At 40.4% G+C, this 24,576-nt stretch overlaps 1 protein-coding gene across 2 annotated transcripts in view; it reads left to right on the top strand.

The window, feature by feature from the left end:
* Positions 1 to 23,975, top strand: part of atp11b (ATPase phospholipid transporting 11B) — a 59,854-nt gene extending 35,879 nt beyond the window's left edge. Inside the window, exons 26-30 of one of the 2 annotated variants that reach the window (XM_008300855.1) lie at positions 1,090 to 1,155; positions 1,944 to 2,047; positions 3,097 to 3,262; positions 12,890 to 13,053; positions 18,956 to 23,975. In XM_008300855.1, the coding sequence (XP_008299077.1) occupies positions 1,090 to 1,155; positions 1,944 to 2,047; positions 3,097 to 3,262; positions 12,890 to 13,053; positions 18,956 to 19,037 (582 nt within the window). In that variant the 3' untranslated portion in view covers positions 19,038 to 23,975. Of the gene's footprint in view, positions 1 to 1,089; positions 1,156 to 1,943; positions 2,048 to 3,096; positions 3,263 to 12,889; positions 15,422 to 18,955 lie in introns of those variants that run through there. The other variant, XM_008300854.1, reaches the window with a different exon arrangement.
* Positions 23,976 to 24,576: the final 601 nt, after the last annotated feature.

The following is a 24,576-nucleotide window of genomic DNA, read 5'->3' as shown; positions in this document are numbered from 1 at the left end:
CTGCTCTACAGTTGAATGCATGTCTCCTTGGGGGGTTAATGAGAGGACTGTCAGGAAGACGCTTCAACACGTTTTTTTTGATAATGAAATATCGATAATGATGCTGTTGAATGGTGATGGATTTTAATTCCGATGCTCTCCTCTAAAGTATATTTACTTATTAACTCATTTTAGTACCTTCATGCACGCTGCTGAACCAAGACAGTCAATTTGTTTTAGTTACTAATGTTTTTTTTTTGTGAAAAACTCAGAAAATGAGCAGAGTGATGGAAGTTATAATGCAGGCAATGGACCTTGAAGATGCCAGTACATTGTAATCAGTTTTGATTTCTTCATTTTTGCTTGATGTCAATTTAGTTCAGTTCTATTGCTTTTGCTCAAATACTGTATTAGTGGGAAAAGTCACTCCAATTATAATTTCCTTCCTCTCAGATTTATCATCGCATATGAATGTGTCACAAAAGCTTCAAATGTATGATCATTTTGTGCAGGTACATGCTGTGTACTTGGATTCAAATATAAGTGACAAGATTAGGTTTACACTTGGAATATGACAAATCTAGACATGTTGGGTGTGTCAAAAGTGTCGTGATGTTTAAGAGACCAAAAATGACCCTTTTTTCCCCTCTTTTTTTGGGGGGGAGGATTTTAGTAAGAACTTGGTAGTTGTGATTTAAACTCACAAAATACCTCAATTGGGTCCACAACTGTTGTGTACTTTCTTGCGAGTCTCTATATATGTCTTGCTCCATGCGCTATTAGCCTTTAATGTTCAGACTCCAGCAGGGTATTGAATTGGCTGGCAACAAAACTGTACCTCCCACAGCTCTCAGTCTATGAGTGGAGCAGTGGAGCTACTGATGGTAGTCGCACAGTTGGAGGGCAAGGCCTTATTATAGGGACCGTAGCATGCAACTTGTTGAATACAACCGCTGCCTTGTAGAAGTTTTCTCTTCATCACATGTATATACATAAACTAAACCACAGATCAGCTCACCCTGCCCCAATTTGTGAAGTCTTGTCAGGTAATGACAAATTGCAGTGCTGTAAGATTGACTGCTATTAACTGCAGTGTGTCTGTTTTTATAGATGTTCGGGAACTGGACATTTGGAACTCTGGTCTTTACTGTTATGGTCATCACTGTCACATTAAAGGTAATTGACATTTAATATGATACTCTCACAGTGAAGTAGTGTAGTCTTTCTGAGAATCCAAGCAACCAGTAGTTTTAGGGACATTTGAATGTGTAGTAGAGTAGAAATCATGAGTGTATGATTTATTTAATTACAGCCATTTGCAGAAAAAGTTACCATATGCCATCTGCTGAGCACAAAACAAAAATCTATGTTATTCACTTAGCATAACTGAGGGGCTGGTGAATAAAGCCGAACACTTAACAAACTGAAGACTCCAATATTTCTCCTGGAAGTCACACAAAATGACCAAATCAAATGTAGTAAGGTGTTTTAATACACGGCATACATCTGGGAGAGAGCAAAAACTTGTTTTCAGTTGGGTGCTGAAGTTGAGCTATGCAATTAGATGTTTACTAACATGTATTTTTGGACTCTTTTTCTTCATAGTTGTAAAAAAAAAAAGCTTAATGCACCTTTAAGATGATAGTTACTGTGTTAATTAGCCATGATTTGACTAATGTCTTTAGGTCCACAGGGACACACGTGTACTGTCACAGTCCAGGTATGAATTAAAATATGTTGTGGATAGGATGATGTCAGCGGTCATTAACTGCAGGAGATTATTTGTCACAGGTTAGGATCAAGGCTTTTTTTTTTCCTTTTTTTTCTGTCTTCTTTTTGTTACAGCACAGAGACAGACTGTACTTTAGTGCACTACCTGTCCCTGCATCAGTTTTTTTCACCTAGCTTTATTTTTCCTCCTCTCCTGTGTGTCTGTGTGTGTGTGTCGACATATGTAATGACAGCTTGCATTAGAGACTCAGTTTTGGACGTGGATGAACCATTTCGTGACATGGGGCTCAATTGCCTTCTATTTCATCTTCTCTCTCTTCTATGGAGGCATTATCTGGTAAGAACAACGTCTTAAAAAGTTCTCATTTTTTGCCAGTTGTAAGAATAAATAAATAATTACATTTAAACCCAAAGAAAATGATTTTCTCTTGCTTCAAATTGTCTCTGCTCGAATTATACATCTAAGCATGTTTGATAAACATACTGTATAGCCATACAGCATTATTTCAGAAAGGCTGAATTGCTGAAATGCTTGTTTTGTATGAAACAACATTTCAAGGATTAATTCATCATATTTGCAGATGACCAGCCAACTTTGCACATTGAAAACTAAAACTATGTTCAGGTTGTATTTTAGTCTGCAGTGGTGTTGAACTGGGCCTAATTTTGCATTTACAAACAGGAAAGGAAGAATGTCACATATATTTCAGTATAATTTTGTGCAATGCAATACGACCACAAACTACAACCTCAATGACAAGCTTGTTGTTAAATTTGCTCACAGAAATATACATATTTACCACCTCAATTTTACTTTAAGGTAATCAGCGATATTTTATGCATTTTCCAAAATTGCTGTTTAAAAACATTCACTTATAATATATACAGATGTATTGTGCAATTTTTTGGTGCTGGATGGAACAACCAATCTTGTCACTAGGCAAGAAAATCACTGAGGCTTTGTTAGAATCCCCTGTCACTGTCTGGTAGCGTGTTGGATTGATCAGGTCAATCTTCACCACTTTGTCCAGTCCAGTCAAGTCACAGACTTGTAGGAGCCAGCCTAACCATACTGGTCCATAATTGATATTTGTAGTCTGACATCTGCACCGGTCGTTAAACTCTTGTGTCGGGGGAAAATAAAATAATTGAAAGGGCACGACTTCTACTGCCAGAGAGACCTAAATTTACAGTGAACAGGGCAAAGCGAACTGAGACTGGCTGACCACCTTTATTGCTATATTTAAAGGCATCATCACGTTACAGTGACTTTTTTACTAACTATCTTGTAGATGTTTTCCACCACTTATTAGATGCATAAAAGTGGCTATGTTCTTCCTATCATTTGCCGTATATAACCATTGTGTCCTTTCCACTTTCCACCAGGCCGTTCCTGCACACCCAGGACATGTACTTTGTCTTCGTGCAGCTGCTGTCCAGTGGCTCGGCTTGGTTCGCCATTATCATCATCGTCATAACTTGCCTCTTTCCTGATGTGGTGAAGAAGGTCTTCTACAGACATCTGCAGCCCACCAGCACACAGAAGAGTCAGGTAACGAGGGCAGGAGGTGTGATGGCAAAATGTTTACAGGCTGTTGTCTGGAAATCTCTGTGAAGAAGTTCATTCCAGTTGTTAGTCTGCTGTGGATGAGGATTTTTCCTTTAGTTGTGAACAGTTAAAGTTTTCAGTTTAAATAAGCTCTTTCCCAGAGGTTTTCCTGTCTTTCAGATACCCTGCAACCTGCTGGCCTGACTCCAAGGCGCAGCAGAGTTCTCTTGGTCACAGCAGTTGTTTTATTTCAACACTTTTTCTGTACTTTTTCTCAGCGTCTATTCTGCAGTAGCTACCACTCGAACCACAGATCTTTTGTTTCTCCTCAGAGCTATCATTGCATACCTTTGCTCTTCAGCGCAGTTTAGTTTTGGTAATCTTGGATATTATGAGTAGCATTGACTCCCAGATGGCAACTTAAATTGATTTGTGACTTCATTCTTTTTGAGAAATTCTGATTTAAAGAAGGCTAAAAGCCAAAGAAAGGTGGGATGAGTGAAAGAAGTCAGAGTATGATGTCAATAATGGAGAACAAACTGTATACAATAGTCATGAAGAAATGTGGCATCTGTTGGTAGTGAAGTCAAATAATGTGTCTGCAGAAACATTGTGCTTGTGTGGTATACTTTTTCTTGTTTGCATTGATTTCATTTGGACCAATTGAGCACTAGGTACATTTATTACCAAAGCTAAGTGATGAAGGCTCAAAAGTCGCATCTATAATGTACGTTTTTTTCTGCAAAGTCTGCAGGCCCAGGCTCAAACCTAAACCTAATTAAAGGTGTTGAAATTGCACAGGAAAGACCAAATACTATCCAGCAGTTAAACTGTCTTCTGTGTACAGTGTTAGATTTAATGTGTATTCCTACTTGCACCACAAAAATGGAAATTACATCTGCTGCAACGTGAGAAGAGCCTGGAGGGAGAAAATAAACTAGAATGTCAAGGAAACTCAAAATCTATACAGAGAGAGAAAATGTTCTGTATGTCACGTTGTTTAAATAGTTCATTATTTCCAGCCTCTGTGGTAACAAGTAACCCACTTTTTAACAGGACCGTCATGGTGTTGGTATACACACCACATGACTTTCCTCTGGTCATAGACATGCCCAGACACGCAATGTGCATGTTCACCTCTCCCACTGTTACTGTATTGATTTGTCAAGCTTGAGATTGTTTATGGTTTAGTTTCAACTTTCCTCCTCTCAGAGTTCTCTGCTTTTTTTCTCAGACAAAAATGACCAGCCTTTTCCAATCCTATGTGGTGTTTGTGTTTGTGCTCTAACCTTTGTCTGTTTTGTCTTTCTGTGTGTGTGTGTCTCCGTGTGATTCTGAGAGTGGGTTCAGTATAAATTGTGTGTGTGTCTGTGTGTGTGTGTGTGTGTGTGTCTGTGTGTGTGAGCTTGGTTTCTAACCTCTGTGTGTGTGTGTGTCTATTCTTTATCTTATCCTTTGTCTGTACTCTCCTGGTATAGATGTATTCCAACCGTGTGGCGATAGGTGATGACTTCATCGCTCTGCAGCCTTTGTCCAGAGCCAAGAGCCAGCTGGGCAAAATTAGGTAGAGGATCTGAGACTGATTCAGGCCTGGGCTTAAAATAGATCTAAAAGTCAATTCAGATGAAACAAATATTTCAGGAGTGCTTCTTTCAAATGCTATGTTTCTATACTGTAGACTTTCTACATTTGCTTAAATAGTCAGCATCAAGAGTCCTCTTTTCCTCCATTGCCGCTAAATTTTAGCATGTTCGCTTTAATATATATATGATTTACCATTGTCTCACAGCACTGTCTTATATGAGAATGCATTTTTAAAGTTAGACTATTTTTAGAGTTTTAATTTATACTATTCAGTGACATACTTGACACACAATGATATATGATGGATACTTCATAAAATATGTAACATGAATATGTAACTTACCATTTTTTGTAATATTTGACAGAACTCAGTTGCAAATCTCACACCTACTATTAACTATGTCAGATCAAAAATATACTTGTTTTGACATTTTCTGTCAGATACTTGAATAGTTAGAAAGTCTATCTGAAATATTATTGAGAAAGTCAGGATAAAAATGTCCTTTACAACATACTGCCAACAGCCTCTAAAAAGTAGAAACATTGCTTTATTGAATAAGTGCTCCTTTTAATGGTAATGTGTACAATATTTAAAGATACTTTCTCCCAGGTCTGGACTTCATGTAGTCCTCCTGAGGCCTTTTTCTAACACTGGCAGTATCCCGACTGCAGGGTTGTGTGCTGTTAGTTTTGGAGCAGGGCCTTTTGTTTCATGTCTGTGCGTGCATGCCCTGGACAAGCCAATCAGCATTCTCTGTGATTGGGATGAGGGAAATTGAAACATGTTTCGGGGGCCTCGTGGGGTTGGAGATCATGCAGAAGAATGTGATATCAAGCCTTTAGACGCTGCATGTGTTGCATTGTAGGCTGACATAGAGAATGTGTTTTGAGACCTCTTCCACTCCTGCCTGTCACAGCATGGTATTGTCATTACCCTACCCACCAACTGCATGAACAAATGGATAAATGATGGATGTGAATGAATGAATGAATGAATGAGAAATCACATGGCAACTCTCACTGACCTTATTTGGACTCTTCTTTCAGCACTCATTATAATGTGAGGGCAACAACATTGTAATGCAGAGACCCTTTTTGGGGTCATCATTTAAAAATCACAGTTCTGACTGCGACATCCCGCATCAGGGTAACTGGTCAGATCTGCCTCCTGACCCTTAACAATTGGTTTTGTCATACAACCACACTCTGGCATGCTGCTCACTTGTTAAAGTGACACATCGGTCAGTCGCATGGTGCAGCCCATCAATCCACCCCTTGCTCTGTATAGCATGGTCCATCCTCTTGGCATATGTCCAGCCGGAAGCCTTCAAACTGGCTTCACCACTTGCGACACCCTCCTTACCTCAGAGTCGTCCACCTGCATGGTTTCAGCAGATTCACAGAACAGAACTGATAACCTGCTACAGCTGCATGACAAGCTCTCAAACTGGTCTGGGCCGTCTTGTAACAGCAGCATGACGCTGTCTTGTTAGACGCATGACGAACAGCTGTGTTGTTACAGTCTTTGGAGTGATGAATTCAAGATCTTGCACTGTCACAGCCAATATCACTATAAACAGCCTGCAAAGGAATGCTAACAATAGCATGAGCTCTTTTTGATAAAGGGAAAAGACCACTGTCCAAAAAAAATACTTTGATCTTTGACTTAATTTGTGTACAAAAATAATACCTAAGGTTGTTTTTGCTAATTTCAAACTGTCAAACAAACATTCATAGAAGGTAGAGTGTTTTTTTGTTTTTTTTTATGGGTTGAGTTTATTTAAGCTCTACTTTGTTTCGAGCATTTCTTCACTTTTACAGTTATATAGCAAGTTAATTTCTATACTGCTCAGGAATTACTTGAAAATGTAATGGTCATATGCTAAAAATAATAGGCTGTCTTTAATGTTTATAGTGATTTACAGCACACTTAGTTGCCGTTTTGTACACCTCACGAAAACAGATGAAGTCTAATACATCTAATAAATTGTACTGTCAACTTGATTCAAATTTATGGCCTTCTTGTAGGCTTTAGCTAGTGGTGCGATTGAACTGTGTTGTATTATGCTGCAGAATGCTATTAGTCAATCCTCAATTATATATTATATATTATAGATGGGATAAAATATGAGAAACTTGTCTGTGAACAAAACAGCTTTAAAATGACCATATGATGTTGAATCAACAATGGGAAACAAAAACTAAACATATCATTCATGACAGTACAATTTATTGCACGGCTGTTGTGCTATTAGTTCTAGCTACCTACTAAACTGGCATCTGATTGGATATTTCAAGCCACTAATAACATAGACAAAGCAGTTCTCATCACACAAACTTAATGAGCAGAAGCAAACTAAAGATTTGTAGATCATTATTTTAATTGAGAGCACATAGTACATTGTGCAAAAGAGGTCATATGCCTCAGTTTGAGTAATTTGTTTGCTGAACTGTTAAAACTACACATGATGCTCTTATTGAGTTTAAAATCAAAGAGGTATATTAATGTCTTTGTTCTGTATAATGCAGTTTATTCAGTTCTGCTGAAATAATTCCAGTACCTTTTAGGATCTTTTTTTCCTAATTAGATTAGATGGAAGTAATCACAAAAGAACCCAGAGGGCTCTCGTGGGCTTACCGTTGTTTGCCTACTCTGTAGCTCTGATAGATTCAGCAGCAGGTTAATTGGTTTGGATACTAATAGATTCGCTCTTATCTGTGTTTCCCTCGAGACATCTTTTGTATGCCTCAAGCTTCTTTCTGCTCATTTGTTGCCTACTTTTACAGCTACTTCTGAGCTTACCGGCCTTCTAGCCACTGTGTTCAGTTGTCTTTGCTTTTGTGGGAAACAGAAGCTGTCTTCCACTGACCTCATCATCCTCTTGAAATTTTCAGAAAGACCTCTTCAATTAGTGATTCATGATTATCTCACAGTTCCAATTAAAATGCGGTTCAGGTCTGCAACAGGGGAATAAGACCAGAGATGCACAAAAACCATGAACCAGCTGATCTCTTGCCTTGTAAGCCAAAAAAGATTCTTGCCAACTCAGTTGCTGTGTTGATGAGGCCACTTGTGAAGGACCAGCATCGCTTTGCTCTCTGTGTACTGTATGTACAAGTATATCAGAGAACACTGTAGAGTGAGGGTCAGTTCACTGGCCCCCTACAGTGCAGCGTGGACTGACTCACTGACTAACTGACTGCTTGTTACTGACTAATTATTCTGCTAATTGGTGAATAAGCAACACTACAAAACGTATCCTCTGTACTCATAGTTCTAGTTTTTCAGTCGGTTCATCAGAAAATGTAGGATATGTCCAGCTGTAAAGGACTTTCTAATTACTATCATATGAAAATAAACTCAAAATAAGGATTTGTTCAAATTGAGCACACTATCCTGAAATAAGAATATGCTTTAACACATTGGGTTGATATTAGAAAATTCTTAAAACAAGTATAACCTTTTCTGAGCCAAACATCCAAATGATCAAATGAATATAAGACTAAATGACTAAGATGGATATTTTTTGCAGTGTGATTTGTTATGTTGCTGTGTCAGTGTCTGGCCTACCACCAGTCTCCCTGGTTGACTGATGGATGAGCCATTTGACTAGTCAGCAGGGCTCACTGTAAGCATCTTGTGTCCTTCAGATGGAAGAGGGTGAGGGTTCAGTCGGCCCAGAATATGACCCTGTTAAAGCCCAGCGGAGCCCAGGGGAGGACAATTGGCACCTGCTAGCTGCTTATCCTCCCCCTGCTGCCCCCAGCCCAGACCCATGCTCCCCTAGGTAGTACCATACATGTACTTCACTCCCATTGTCCGCCTCGTGCTGTCACTGCCCTGGCATTATGGCTTCACCCGAGGACCAACCAACCCTGTTCACCCCCTCACAGCTGCAGTCAACTGCACATGCCCTTATGTTTGGTTCCAACAATCTGCACCTTTTGATTGTTACCTCATGGCTGTATGTCACAGCTGCTCCCCACACTGCCCTTATATTCATATGTAAAAATGCTATTCCTGTATGTCTTTCTGTCAGTCTCACTTTGTATATGAATGACCCCATGCTCTCCCACCCAGTCATAATTAATTCCATCCTTCCTTACCCTTCCAATGAATAACCTCATCCCTCCCGGCCCAGATGTGACTGACCCTGTCCTCCCTTACCCAACCATGATTGTGCCCATCCTTTCCCTAACCCGGTCTCAATTCACCCCTCACTGTTATTGATCAGGTATGGGTTTAGAGCTTAGGCAGAGAGAGAATGCTGTTGGCATGCTGACTTCATTGTCTTTGCCATATTTTCATTCAACCATCTGCTCCTACCATACTCAATGATAGATCATTGAATGCTTGTAAGTATTTGACAGTGTCAGTAATTCCTTTTAAAGTATGAAGTATAATTTTTTTTGTTTTCATAATTTAACTGTTTCAATGTTTTGCTTTCTCCACACACAATGTTCTGTGTGACCACCATATATCACAGTAAAAACCCAAGATTGTTACATTGTCTTGCGCAGAACCAAAGTGCACTACAGGTTAGATCTTGCTAAAGATACTCTGCTATCTTGTTTCCGTGTTCAACCATCAAAATATTGTGCTAAATAAAAGGACAGCAAACAATAACCAAGCTGAACTCTTTAACTAATATAATCAACCAAAGGGTGATGTCACCCATCTGGCTGTCATTGGTCATTTTTTCACGACACAATTAATTCTTGCATTTCTGCGAAAGTCTAAAAAGGAAAGATTGCCATAGAACTAGCCTGGATTTACAGTGAGCATTGTCTGACTGCTGCTTCTTAGAACCTAAAAAGGTGACAGAACCAAGGAGTTCACAGAGACCAGTTCAGTTGACAGTTCTTCTATAAGTGGATGCTTGTGAATTACAAGCCCTGTGGTGACTGATTGCTGCTTCATCAGTCTATGCAGTGGTTCTTTGGCTTGAGCAAGCTAAATCAGTCATTGTAATGAAAAGTTTTTATCACCCATATGGTCATACCAGCATAGAAACACCAAGGACATTTCACCAACAAGCAAGCACTGGTCTCGCACACATTACTAAAGCCACAGCTGGGACTTGTTGGCTTTTTCTGTGGTTTAAAGTAATTCTGTGTTTGGAAAAATCACAGCCTCAGCTTTCCTCTTTATGGTGGAAGCGAAGACTCTTATGTTATAGCGACACAAATAAATTTGTATGCATTTTTTCAAAGACAAAAACAGCAACAAGAACACCTAAAAAAAAGCAGCTACTTGTTGTGATAGAGGCAGAACCTCAAAACCTTGGAGCACCTGACAGTGCCAGAATAATTCATAGAGAGATCAAACTGAATGTGTTCTGCTGTTACCAGCCAGGAAGCAGAAGTCTGGTTTCTTGCCAACAGTGTCTCCAATTTCTGCTGCTAAGAAATCTACCAACAGCAGCATCATAAGTCAGAGCACTGTGGAATCCATGGGTCACACATAAAGCACAGTTTTCTATTACATTACAGGAGACTAAAATGAAAATGAAAAATGAAATGATCAAATAAGAAAGTTTAAAATTTGTTTCCTAAAAAAGCAAATTTGGGAAATGCTTTGACTCATTGATTCTACAGCATAACCTAGTGTTTACTTTGCTCTGCCTATGCTGAAAGATGCTTTACATCATTGAAACTTTACTTTCAGTGGCACTCAAGTAGTTGAGAGGACAATATGTTTCTGTACCCAAGAGTCGTTTTTAATCTCGACAAATGGCTCAACAAATAATACCTGAACTCACAAGAACCTGGTGGGTCTCTAATGTAAATCAGTGGTTAATCTCAAAATTTGCTGTCCTGTTAGGCTGCACAAAAGGAGGGTACACAATGCAAACTAAATGAGTGTAACCTCACACCACTCTGTCTCTGTTTCCTCTTTGTCTCCTCTCCGTCACACACCGTCTCTCAGGTGCTGACTCAGATAAACAGAGCCACCTGATCCCACAGGTTCCAAGGCAGCAACTTCATTCAGCTTTATCTACCCATGCATCACCAGCTCTCTGAAAAATCTGATTAGTCTCAAATTCTATTTTTAGCCTTATTATTCAAACAGTGAGAGGTTTCCTAGCACTGCTCATCAGCTTCTACGTTGACACAGGAAATACTTTGCAGTTTTATATTAGTTTTCACATATATGAAAGGAAATTAATTGAACAGATGATGAAATACGAATTAATAAAATGCCATTCTTAGGGAAAGGAAGTTTAAAAAAAAAAAGAGCTTGGCGTAAATTACTGCCTATGAGTCACATCAGCTGGCCTTGGTTCATGGTTAGTTTATATGCTGAAGGATGTGGATTGGACGCTGAGTGATCCATCACAAATATGACAGCCCAGCAGAAAGACCTGAGCTGAGCTTTAGAGGCCATGCAACAGAGAGACGGCTCATCTAGCCTTGAAGGATCACTCTGAAATCGTATTATAATACCAGAGGTGCATCCTGACCTCCTGCAGTGAAATTACCGCCAGAGGGGATTGTAGATTCTTGTTAGTATTGCTTTGACCCGCTTATCAATACTTAAACATCTGAGAGCAAACGGGTACTCTTCTGAGGTGCCCAAGCAATTATAATGGCTTTACTTGGCTGTAAATGTTGCACACTGTAGCTTGCATAAGATACCTACCCACTATTATAAACATAAAAAACACCTATAGAAACTTCTAATATAAAAAAAAAGAAGATATTTGGTAAATACATAATCTGAATTAGGGATATTAAAGATTCTTAATTGCCATTGATAATTTAATGGATTAGAAATATAGAGAATGAAGGACAAGCAGGTTAAATGTAAAAAGACGTTGTAGATTTGCGCCACCAGGTGGTGCATCTTACTTTTTAATGAGATGGAGTTACAGGTGTGTTTGCTGACTGAACTCGAGGCTTCCATACAATGAATACACATCGAAGTTCTAATTGTAATTTCAAGAGCAGCAGGACTCGTTACGTTCTTCCAGCAACATTCAAACTGACGCGTATCAGCAACACACTGCTCTGAATATAAATACATTGTACAGGAGGCAGTAAATACCGACAGATTTTCTGGACTGATAAAATTGCTGCGACAGTATTTGTGTACATCTGTTTTAGCGGTGCAGCTGTTTCCAGCAGCCGGACTACCATTAACTACAGTGAGCAGACACTCCATCATGTAGATCAGCTGTAGGAGTACTCTGACACACACCGCTGTGACTAGATTAATGGTGTTACAGGTTATTCACTGTGGAAGACTGCAGCTTGTTTGTTGCATTTACAGGGATGCTTTGGATGTTGTCAAGTTTCTATTTAGTATTGTTTTTGTATGTCATTATTGTTTGCTAGTTAAATTTGCAGCAAACATTCCCTGTCAGTGGTGAAAAACGCTTTCACCAGAAAAACATCCAGTTTTATTCGTCTCTGCTATTAATCGGTTATTAATTCTCAAAATGGCCAACCATGGCTTAAGGGAACCATTCAAGATTTGCATCCCTAACATGAATCGTTTTATAGCCTGAGAGTAATTGTTCAGCTCTTCAGTCTTATGTTGTTTCCAAAGAAGGCCAAGGATGCAATCTGCTTTACAACCACCCGAAATTATACTGCACGTCATTTTTGATTTATCATTTTGCGTTCTTTTTTTTCTTTTTTTTTTTTTTGGTTTGTTTCCAAAAAGATTCGTTTGCTTACAGGTTTAATGATTTATGTTGTTATTTGCAACATTTCAGTCCCCTGTCTAGCATGTTTCCAATGTTTTCCTTGTACATCACTGTTGTTGTGACAGCATGCTTTCTGTCATCCTCCAGCTGCCCTTATCATCCTGTCAGAAAAAAACAGTCGGCCTGTATCATGTTGGTTTTAATTCATACTCTTGTCTTCTCTTCTCTTCCTCCACTCACTTTTTCTGCTTCCTTTGTCTTTTGTTCTTTCATTCGTCCTCTCTTCTTATCTGTGATTTCACTGACTCTCCTTATGCCATTCTCCAACTTTCCATACCACTATTTTCTTCACCCTGTCTTGCTCTTTTCCTGCTCTTTCACCACCTTCCTCCAGTCTCTATCAGCCCCCCAGGCGCAGGCCCTCAGCTGTGTGGAGTCCCTGTGCTGCTACCAACATGGGCAGAGTGGCTGTTCCCGCCTGGCCCACTTCCTGGAGCAAATGACCGGACAGTGCAAGGCCAGCGCCAACAATTGCCACGCATCCAGCCGCAGCAACAGGTGGGGAGGACGACGACAACAAGAAACAATGATTATGAATCCTGACGAACCCTCACCATCACTTGGTGTCAAAAATTTGGGCTGCAGTTCTGACTGTTATAGCCCATAATGTGACTACGACTCTACTGTAAGTCTCTCTTGTTCAGATTCAAGTAGTTTGAACATACGGTTGTGGGGATGCTGGGTTTCAGAGGGTCACTGAGACTGGTTTTAGGGTGCAGCTTAGCAGGATTTTGGGACGGCAGCCAAAGGAGGAGTTAGAGGCTGAAGATCTGTGGATCAAGCCATCATGGACTTTACTTTTATGGGTTTCTCATTTCCATCAGTGTCCATGTTGGGAGAGTCTGGAGTCTGAACGTTTTGATTACCCAGACAGAATGTTGTGTTTCATCTCATGTCTACAGGAGTGTATTACCAGAAATATGTCAGTGTTCCTTGTAACCAAAACTGTAGAGACCAACAACCGATTAGGTTGCGATGGCCATGCTTTCTACACAGCATGCAGGTGTGGCTGTTGGGCAGTCTAGCCAGGGACAGTTCGGGTAGTTTTATTAGGGTCCTTTCAATGCTCTGTTTCTGCACTATACAGGCACTGAGCAGGTCTCAACACTACACTATGTCTTGTTTGTGTAGCTCATATGTAAGGGCGTGTCTGTCTGTAAGCCCATGTGTCTGTGTCTTAATCATATGCTATGTTCTGTTGTTCTTTCTGTCTCTTCTATACATTCTATGTTACTCCCTTCAAATCAAAGGTCGGTCTCCAAACGGGCGGCCTCACTAGTCAATTTTCAATGAAAATTGTCTAATCTCTAATGCACTTTATGGGACGACACCACCACTATAATAAGTTGTTAGCTTTAGGTTGACTCCAGTATCGTCCAGTAGATCCTCTTGTCCATTGGAGGTCTACTCCACTTGTGTCTAGGCCAGATAAATGGTTAGCTGAAATCATAAACACCAAATGTGTACTGAGAATGTGTATACACATTAAGTATTAACCAATGATGGAAGAGCTATGAAAGCACTTCTTAAGTGGAAAGTTGTAGCAACTTGGCTTTCAAGCTGCACTTTGCGATTTTGCATTTTGGTGGCCCGAGATGACGGTGAGCCGTAACTGAAATATAAGGCCTTCAGTGCACAGTAATAATGAAACATGATGTCAGTTTACTGCACAAAGTGAGCTCAGCTGATGCAGATTGATTCTTTCTTCAATGCTGCAGGTCCACTTTGTGATAAATGATGATAAAACATCAACAGTTTTGTCAGAAAGGCTTGTGCCTAGTGCAGCTTTATAGACCGGTACGCTGAGTTCACAGTTTGCTGGTCTGCTCAGTCTGCAGTTTCAGTGTGTGTCTTTTTACCTGGATCCCAGTGACTCGGTGGGGGTCATTGATTAATTGACCTGATCAGCCCTTTCTGCTGAGCAATCAATACTCTTCAAAACAGCTTGGGACACTCAGTATTGATTAGATCAGTAATGAAGATGTAGCATTCTTGTTCTTTATGTGCAAGTCTTTTGCAGTAGACCTTGCACAGACACGGGTGGTGTGGGCACGCATGTTTGTTTCTTCGTGACTGTGTGTGTTGTTGTAGAGGTACTGACAGCATGCAAGGTAAATAAGGGATGCACTGTAGCTCCCAACCCTCCCTTCAGCCCCTCTGGACAGCAACCTGCACACTCTCGGCGATAACACGTTCTGTACGCAACCACAGACCGTCAGATCTGGAAAATACTCTTCTGAGCAGTCTCATAGTAGAGACATCAAATTACAGGTAGCTGTTAATGATGTCTCTCTATAACAAATTCTAAAATGCGTTAGGCCCTGGTGGAAATAATTAATGTCTTTGGCATCATATAATCACTTTAAACTTCAATTCAGCCAGTGGAGAGCGTAAACTGGCTCCTATGCATCAATATTTACACATTTGTAGGTGGGATATCATCCATAAAATAATCCACTCAGGGTCATTCCACTGAAAGAAACAGAACCCTTTTGCTTCCGATTAAAATGGCCACTAAATGCATGATTCAATTTAGATTCATTTCTTCCTGTGGGAGTGATTGATCTGTTTTCTGACCTTGGCACGAAGCAGCCAATTGGATTCCTCCAAGTGAGCAAACAGCAGCCAATTTGTACTCCCTAAAGGATAAACGACAACAATGAACAACACAGACAATATATTTAGGTGTGCTTTATGCTGTAAATAGAACGAACATAGTCGACTAATAGAATTGGGGCTGAATCTTCAGATTTATTTTTTGTCCCTCCTATCTTTTTGTCTCTATCCTCTCCTCACCCCATTTAACCTACCCTCAACCTACCACACACTGTTGTCCGTCCCTACTGTCCCTCTCTTTCACCTTTTGGGTTTGAGGAAATAATGCAGGAAGCTACTAAAAACGATTGAACAAGTGGCAAGACTCAGCCCACATTTGGCCTTAATGCTAGGATACTGCCATAGGGGAAAGGGAATATATCCACCCATTCCTGTATTCTATGCTTAATGACTGGAAAGGACATATAGCAAGCATAATTACAACTTATATAATACTTCAAGTATTTATCTGATATTTATTGGAAGCCCAGCTATAGTCGGCTGTTTGACTTGGCCTGTTGTTGCAGCACTGAATGCTGGCTGCAGTTGAATCACGGCTAGGAGCGACAAAACAGGAACTGACACGGATGTCGGGAGTCCGAGATGTTTTTAATAATAAACAAGATAGGCACCCATGTATAGTTGTCACACCCAGGCAGCTGAGTCTCCATCCAGTAGTCAAGCAGCTTTTACTGAGATCTTTTGACACGACATTGTGCCGTTGGAAATAAAGACATGTCCTCCACAGTAGCTTGATGCACAGATAAATCCATATACTTATTTTTAAAAAAACTTGTGGACAGATAAACATTTGAAGACTCTTGTGAGCTGTGGTGCAACAAAGCTGAACAGTCCTACTTGATTATTTTAACTACAGATTTAATTCTTTAATCCTAGCTAGTTGACTGCTGGAAACTTATTAAACTTAAGTCATCTGTTTCTCTTTTCTAACTTAACTCTTCATTCTAATTTGGAAAAAAATAAATAAATACATTGGTTGGAGATTCAGCTGCCTCCTACTCCTCTTCCCCTAGAACAAGGGGACCATACCTGAAACCAGAGAGGCTGCTGGGAAGTGTAGTCTCAAAGAGTCTCTTTTTCTGCTACTCGCTGTATCTACTAATCTTTTTCTACTGGATCCTGAAGCCTTATATGTGCTTCTGAGAAGAGGCCAATGTTGAGGGCGTGCTTGTTTTATAACTGGGGGTGGTTCCAGGTGGGTGGAGTTTACCCTTCTCTACAGGTTTAAATTACAGGAACTCCACTCCACCTGTGTACTAGAAGCTACAAAACAAGAATGCCCAGACTCTGTCTTGTTGCATGGGGGCTGCTGTTGCCTTTTGGTATTTTGTATACAATGTAAACCTGTATGTATTTGTGCCCCCCTCACACACTCCCCGTCCTCCTGCACTTGTCTCTTTCCGTCCTCACTGTGTCTTTGTCCTTCCGTGTCTGAAATCTGCATAATGTTGTTCGACCTTCCAGATTAATTATTCATGTGCTGTTAGCGTCCCCTGTGAGCTTGATCTTGTCAGAAATCTGCCTGTTCTGTTCTTTTCTTGGGTTCATGTTCCCACTGGCTTGTGCCAAAAGTGTTTCGGTTGCTAATGTCCTCTTAGTCTGTCGTAACCCGGGGAGCAAAGATGGTTTTAGCACTGAGATGTTTCCGTTTGACCCCAGCCCTGGTAGACAGCCGAGCCAGTGTGGTAGCGTTTGAGAGGGCCTCCAGTCAAAACACCATTTGAGTCATGAGCCTATTTAAAGTCCCTGGGTGGCCCTGTTTTTTCTGTTTAACAGGTCTTAAAACGGTTGTCTTCATCACAGAGAGCAGTGATAAATAAGGGTTATGAGAATTGTTCAGACTAGAACAGCTGATATTTAAAATGAATTGTGGCTGGAGATGTTAGCCGTTTCTCCTCCGGTCATATTTTCCGCTCAGAAACACAGAAGTGATTACACATTTCAGGCTTCGCTCCTGCTGTCGTGGGAAGATCAGGTGGATCAGTCAGAATGGAGATACTGTTCAAGCTCAAGAGCTGTTGAACCGCAGTCAGTCTGCTACTCCCCTGCTAGTGCTTTGAGGTGGAAGCTCTGATCATCTACTCCGGTTAAACTTTGATGTGAGTCAGCGCCGTGGAGGTTGGTTTGCTGTGACCTTTAACAGAGGATTTAAACGGCGGCATGCTGTGACTTTCAGGATGTCCCCATGTTCTTCTTGTACAGCCCAACACTCGTCTCTTAATCCATAAATGTTTTCAGCGGTCTAAAAATGAATGCGACTGTGTGAAAAGAGATCCAGCATGCTAAGCTAATAGGAATCATATCTTTAAATCAAAATACAGAATATAAAATTGTATATTATATACAATATGTTTAGTATTTTTGAACATGGTGCAGTATAATACCTATTTTTCTAGTAAAGCAAATATATTGAAATAGCTACCACACCTTTCCGATGTATATTCTACCTGCAGGAAATTGATTACTGATGGTTATTTTTGAGTGTGTCAATGAGGCAAGAATGTTGCTGATGCTTGTTAACCATAATTTCTTTCTCTTTATGGTAATTGTGTTGATTTATATCCATGAGTTGAGTAGCTCAAGTCTCACCTCAAATATTCAAAGAACAAAGAAGGCAGATCCATAAAAGAAAGCAGCTTCAAATATCTAAACAGCTCTACAGCAGGAACTGTGTGTTTTTAGAAGCCAATCTCTCACCTGCTGAAGCTCTGTTCCTGAACACCTTTATCAAGACTATAATCATAGAAGTGTCTCAGCAGCAGCAGCAGCACACTGTTGTGCTTTGCTGCTTTTGTGGAACAGATATTAACTAGATAAGATAGTGTTTCTATGCATACTTAGGTTCTTTCTCTTTTCTATTTGGCCTGAAATCTGTACGATCTTTATCAGGGTTTCATTAGATCCTTGAGTTGCAATATTTCCAGACGTACCCAGTGCAGCGATTGGTGATGCTGTTTCTTGTTTGTTTGTTTCATACAGAGCAGCAGTGGTGGTACAATAAGCAGAAGTTATTGTACCCACTTCACTGAATGCAATTGAAATGCCTGTCAATAGTTATTTTTTTAGATTACTGGATTCTGTCAGCTGTAGGTGCTTATTTTCCATTTTAAACTGGCTTCTAGTTCAATTCCAGGTAGCAGCACTCATATTTTAGAAGCCTTAAAACTTTGTTTAAGGTATTTCTCATTAAATAGCGTTGTCCTGATATGGTTTTTATATTTTTAATATGATTATTGTTTGTCTAAATTGAAAGTACAACATCCTGTGTGGGTGTGTTTTTAACCCCACAACCGTCATCTCTCAGTTGAAACCTGATTGATGCACATAAATAGGTGATATCACTTTTTTTCTCCCATCAGCCTCAGTTCAGAATGAAAACAACAATGACAGGAGTAATAGAAATTTGTAATAGGTAGCCGTAGTAATCAAAAGCCTTTAAGCTTTAGCAAATATTATTGTGTTCTCATAGGGTCTTATAACTGCCTAAAACAATGTCTTCAAATAGAATTCTCTGAAACTGGGTCTTCCCTAAGAAGCCAGTGTTATACTAAGTTAACGAGGAGAGACTTCTGATGCTCATCACTAACACCATCACACCCATAACTAACCCTCATCCATCCCTCACTCCCCTCTGCTTCCTCCAGCCAGGCTGTGTAGATTGTAATCACAAACCTTTGGACAACAGTGTGCTAGTTAGTGGCAGCTACACACACACACACACACACACACACACACACACACTGCATCAGTCTCCTAACCGTCAGTCACTGCTGCCTGTTTTCAGGTCTTGGAGCGACACGGAGAACTTCTACTCCAACGATCGCAGCATCCTGACGCTGTCGCCCATCGAGGCCACCCACTGCTGACTCCCAGCGCCACAGACTTTAAACACACAGACCTGGGGGGAGAACTACCACTCCGCTATCAACCATACCCACACCCCCCCCATCCACCCTTCCACCATTTTGTAAACCTTCTTCAGTGTAAAGTCAGTGCACTCTCAGCTGGATTCATCGCAGTCACACACGGGATAAGAAACCTAAGGACTTGGCTCGATGCCGCAGGTTGATTTATCCTTCACCAGGTTGTGTCCCTGAGCAAATCAATTCTTAGAAAGGCTGACAAGAAGATCAGATGAGAGCTGCAACATCGAAGAAAATAAAACATGCAATGCAAGTCAGCCTGGCTTGACATCTGTGGAGCTGCAGTGCTTCATGTCAGAAGATCCAGGTTTTAGCAAGTCCTGTAAAATCCCCTGAAAACACCTTACAGGAACTCATTACCTTTAAAAGTGTCTTGAATGGTTGAAGTTTGTCTGATCAGCTCTTAGGTCCATGAGCTCTTACAAAGCTGTTTATTTTTCATTTTCAGATCAGTTGCCAAACATTTTTTTCTTGCAACTGGCGTAAAATAGACCTTCTAAGTCTGATCAGACACAGGATGGAGATTCCTGTCTGTCTGCTATTTTTGCTACAAAGGTACCCTAACCCAGTTGGTTTGGATAAGTCAACCCACCTCAGCGGTGGTCCGAGACGGTTTGACAAACCAAGATCCTGCATGTAGCACCGGGGCAGAAGCTCAGCAAAATCAGACTGCGTTATGAGTACACCTCAGAGGTGTCGGCCAGCTCGACATCACGTTGCTTCCAGAAACTGCTTCGTAAACTTCCACCGCGGGGGTCTCTCAGCTGCAGACCCCACCGCTGCACCTTCTTTCTCATTCAGACTGAAAGGGAAAAAGCTATACCGCCCACAGTCCTGTAGCATCCAAAAACCATCCTGACCCAGAGGTTCTGCTAACTTGTCTCCTTCAGACTTGCAGTACTCTCTCAATACTGTACGCGGAGCTTCACCTCCGCTGTGGTACCAAAGACCAAAGGATTCCGACTGGAGTTTGAAAGAAAAAGTGTTTATTTTTGTGCCTGATTGTACAGAAGCTTATATATTGTTGTTAGGAAGACTTGTTATTGTTCGTGCTGCTTTCTCGTCTGACTGTTCAGGCCTCTTGTCTCCCCGCTGTGTCGCTCGGAAAGAGGCCGGATGTTTAAAAAGCCATACATTTTGAAGAGGTTATATTATTGAGAGATTACTGAAGGTACTGCAGATGGAAGCTGTTTGAGCCTGTTGCTACTTTGTACTCATTCCCCTTGAATGCCTTTTTCTCAATCAGCCCGACGACCAGAGGCATCTCAGCGTTAAAAGACCACGAGGATCAGGGAGCGCTTTGTTTCCGATCAGACGACGGCACCGTTTTTATTTTAAGTGGGACAGAAATGGCTTTAACGGTGAGATGCTTTTCCAAATCGCGGCTGATGCATGTCGACACAGACAGCAGAATGTCTCTATATTCAGATAGATAAATATATTTCACTTTGAGCAGATAGGAAAGGAAAAGCAGGGCGTTTGCACAAATCACATATCGAATACATATTATATTGGTTTTCATTTCTGTAAAAAAAACAAAAACAAAAAAAAATCATTGTCACCTGTCACCACTGAAATCATTTAATTCATGTGTTCGCTGTGACATTGTTTTTGCCATGTGTGTGTGTATGTGTGTGTGTTTCTCTCCACCAGCTGTTGAAGTGTGTGTGTGTGTGTTGAAGTTTTTCTGTTTCCTTGCATGGCAGCCATGTTGGTTGAAGGAAGTAGAGTTTGTCATGTAGCTTTGTTGAATAATCTCAGCAGCCACATGCCGCCTGCAGGTCAAAGGTCACATCTCTCTGCCGCTCGGTTTCCCTCTCTGCTGCTCCAAAATACGCTGAAATGAAGAACATTGCGACGGCTCTTGTTTTGAGGATGATGCCAGAAGGTTCCTGACAGAAGTGTAACGTAGAAACCCTTTAAGACAACCGTTTTAAACTTGACATCCACACAGCAGTAAAGCGGCACGCGCCTCAGCTCACACAGGATGTTTGCGTTGCTGAGGTTCAAGATGTTGAGCTTCAAAAGTGGAGCCTGTTCTGTTGTTGTCGGTCAGTTCATTGAATATCCTTGATGTTTGTTTTCTATATGGTACACATATGTTCCTTTCTGTTCACACGGGTGCACCTGCCAGTGGAAGTGTCTATTTATTATTGCAATATTTTTTTTTCTTTCTGTGCTTGTGTTCAACTTTTCTTACATATCAATGTATCTGTAAACAGGATGTTCCAAGATATTTAAAAGAGCAAAAGGACGCTTCCAATTTTTAACCAGTTGACCTCATATCTGCTATTAAATTATCTACCTTGATACGCCTGTGATCTGTATCTGGATTTATAAAAGTGCAAAGCAATGTTTTAAAGAAGACCTTCATAGATCTCACAAACTTCCCTTTAACTACCACAGAGAGTACAGTTCTATCAGGTTCACTTTTTGTTTTGTTTTTTTTTTTTACACGTGGTGTCCTAAAGCAGCACCACCCTCGTGTCGCTTTGTGAACCGAAACAGTTGGTGATTGGTGAAAAAGTTCTTTTTGAGGTGAGCAACAAAATCCAGTGTCCTTATTCTGTGCACATTTAACAGTATCAACAGTGAAACCCTGAGGAGTCAAGTTGGCTTTTTTTTTTTTTTTTCTTTTCGGTACAGAGTTACTTCTCTGATTTTACCTAAACTGCTGTTTCCTGCTGAGGTGCAGCACAGCAGTGGTTAAGTTGTGTTTGCACAGAACAAGGAGAATGGATTTTCTAGATATTGTGACGGCCAGCACGAATCCAAGCGAGGAAAAACTTCCACCGAACACCTAATTATTATTTTTATGACAGACTTTTTTTCTTTTCTTTTTTTTAAAGTGAGCTCCTGTTTCATTTAATGTCTAAAACCGATGATGAGCAGAGCTGGGTGATGTGGTTCATCCTATTAGTCATATCAATCTCAAATGAAACTTAGTTTGTTCAAATTTTCCCCTAAATAATCACATTAAACAAGAATTGATCACAGCTACATGATGTGATTCTGCTCAAAGGTCAGTGGATGTCATCGCTGAATCATCACCCAGCTCTCGTGATGTCAGATTTGGTAGAAAAATAAAAAGGGAAAAACATGTATCAACCAAGTTAGTAGAACCATCACCAAAATGAGACAACCACTAACCTCAGTGTTTTTGGGGCGTCAGTGCTGCGACACTGCTGAGTTTCTGCATGATATGTTCGAGCAGATGGCAGAGGAGGGAAGTCTAGTGCTTCCCTGCCAAAGGCAAGTGAGACAGAACTGAGCAGAAACACCTGCAGTGTTAGTGCAGATCTGATGCCCCCTTGTGCTCAGTGTGGTGACCCTTAGTGTTCCAAACTAAATAAACAGCACCGCATGACACGACTAATCAGATTTTTATTTATTTTTAACTGTTAAAGTTGGGGTAGGCAAGAGGTTTTTTGGCATCATTAGACAAAAATGACGTAATAACCATTCAGTGTATTTTAATTGTTGGATGATTCTAGTCATAATCTAAAGAGCAACGAAGCTGGGAGCAGAATGTGGGCAGTAAAAGGGTTAAACAGAGGATTCTGCTGGAGGAGGGCTTTATTTTCAAATTTTAGAGTTCCAAATTTTTGTCTCCTAGAGCTTTATGAACACACAAAAAAAGTGGTGTTTACAGAATTAAAACAAATGGTGACGTAAAAAATAGAAACTACCACCTCCTCCAAAACATCATTTCCTTTCAAAGTCTACTTCAGGATTTATCACAACCAAATAAAAGATAATTTGTGGAGGTAAATAATGTTTTACAACATTTTTGAACACATAGTAAAGTTTAGTTAACTATTTCCTTCTTAAATGTTTATGACTTGAACACTTTGGGTCTCCACACTCACACAGGTTAATAGCAGAAACCAAAAGTACCATCCAGCCGCGGTTAAAACCTCAAACCAGACAATCAGACGAGATGTAAACGCCAGAAGTAATTCACTCTCAAGCGGCACCAAAGTGGTGTTTTCACATCTGTTTTGCTCACATCCAAACAGCTGTGAACAGATCATGTGTGGAAACCAGGAGCAGATTCTCTAAAGCGCTGTGGCGCTGACGTCATGTGAGCAAGCGGCAGCGGTTTGGATACAAGGCCTCTGGGGTATTTCTAGAAGCAGGAGATTACTCAGCCACATAATTCAGACAAGTGATTTAATATTTTATCACACCTCAGATCTCTGATGGTCTTCATGTCGTCCATCAGAGGCAACACCTGACTTTCATTGGAAATCTTGTTAAAAGAGACCGTGAGCTGTTTTATAGTCCGTCCACAGGTGTTCCTCCTCTCAGAGATCCTGTCCACGTATTAAAGCAGCCCATCTGTGTCCGAACTGAGCTAAAAGAGCTTTGTGCCGGTTGAAGAGTGATGATTCAGTTTAAGAATTTGTGGTCATTTGAACTATAAATTGTTCTAAAGATCAACCTAAATCTTCATTACGGTCTTTTAAGTTTTGAATACAGACAGATGACATCAGAGCAGAAAAGCTCCTGCACAGACTGGAATCAAATTAAGGGTTCCTTGATCAAATCAGCTCAAAAAGCAGGAGTCTAAACTGAAATGTCAAGCGGTCAGTTTAGTGCAGCAGAATGTTGTGTGAGTCAGCATCGCCCAGTCAGACACGAGGCTGCTCATCATCTCAGTGCTCTGTGGAAACCATTTCTCCTCCTCCTCCCTCCTCCTCATCAGTAAATCGTGTTGCACCTGACAATTAATAAGCCACCACCACCATCGCTCTTCTGTTCCCTGATATCTGATGCTGTTTCTGTCCGTCTGTTCGTCCGTCTGTCCTCCTGTCTGTAAATCTGTCTTATAGCTGAAGATGCGGTTCTATTTACGAAATAAATACATTTTTCCAGAAACGGGTCTTTGGAGTTTGTTTTTTGTTTCATTAAAGCGCAATCATGAGAAGAAGACGTTAACCGAGCGGAGCCAAACAAAACAACAACAGAGCAGCTCACAACAGGTAAACAACCAGAAACATTCCATGTTGTTAATGAAGGAGAGGAAATCCAATTTAGACTTTCTATCAGACAGAGAGCTGCAATCAGATCCACTCTAACATGACAATCTGCAAGGAGGAAAAGGTTTAATTAAAAAGTTAACCTGATCAGTTTGTTTAGTTATTTTTGCTTTTTTTTTTTCTTAATTGTGACATGAAGCAGTTTAATCAGACAATTAACTAACATTTTGATAACAAATCGATTAGCTCCTTTAAATATTTGCTGGTTCCACCTGAGATTTGAGAATTCCTTTGAGCTGTTAGACAAAACAAGCAACTTGAAGACAACATATTGGGCCAAAGTGTTCAATAATAAATAAATTAATGAGGCATTATGAAACAAAAATAGAACACGGAAAGCGCTTTTAGAAGCAAAGGCGGCTGGAATCAAATTTTTAAAATGAAGTGCGATCAGTGGCCAAACATAATTTACAAGCTTCAAATGAATGTGTGTAATGTGA

The sequence above is a fragment of the Stegastes partitus genome, unplaced genomic scaffold, assembly GCF_000690725.1.
Source record: "Stegastes partitus isolate 25-593 unplaced genomic scaffold, Stegastes_partitus-1.0.2 Scaffold1598, whole genome shotgun sequence".
NCBI lineage: Eukaryota > Metazoa > Chordata > Actinopteri > Pomacentridae > Stegastes > Stegastes partitus.
The sequence above is the reverse complement of the archived record's forward strand: the minus strand, read 5'-3'. Positions and strand labels throughout refer to the sequence as shown.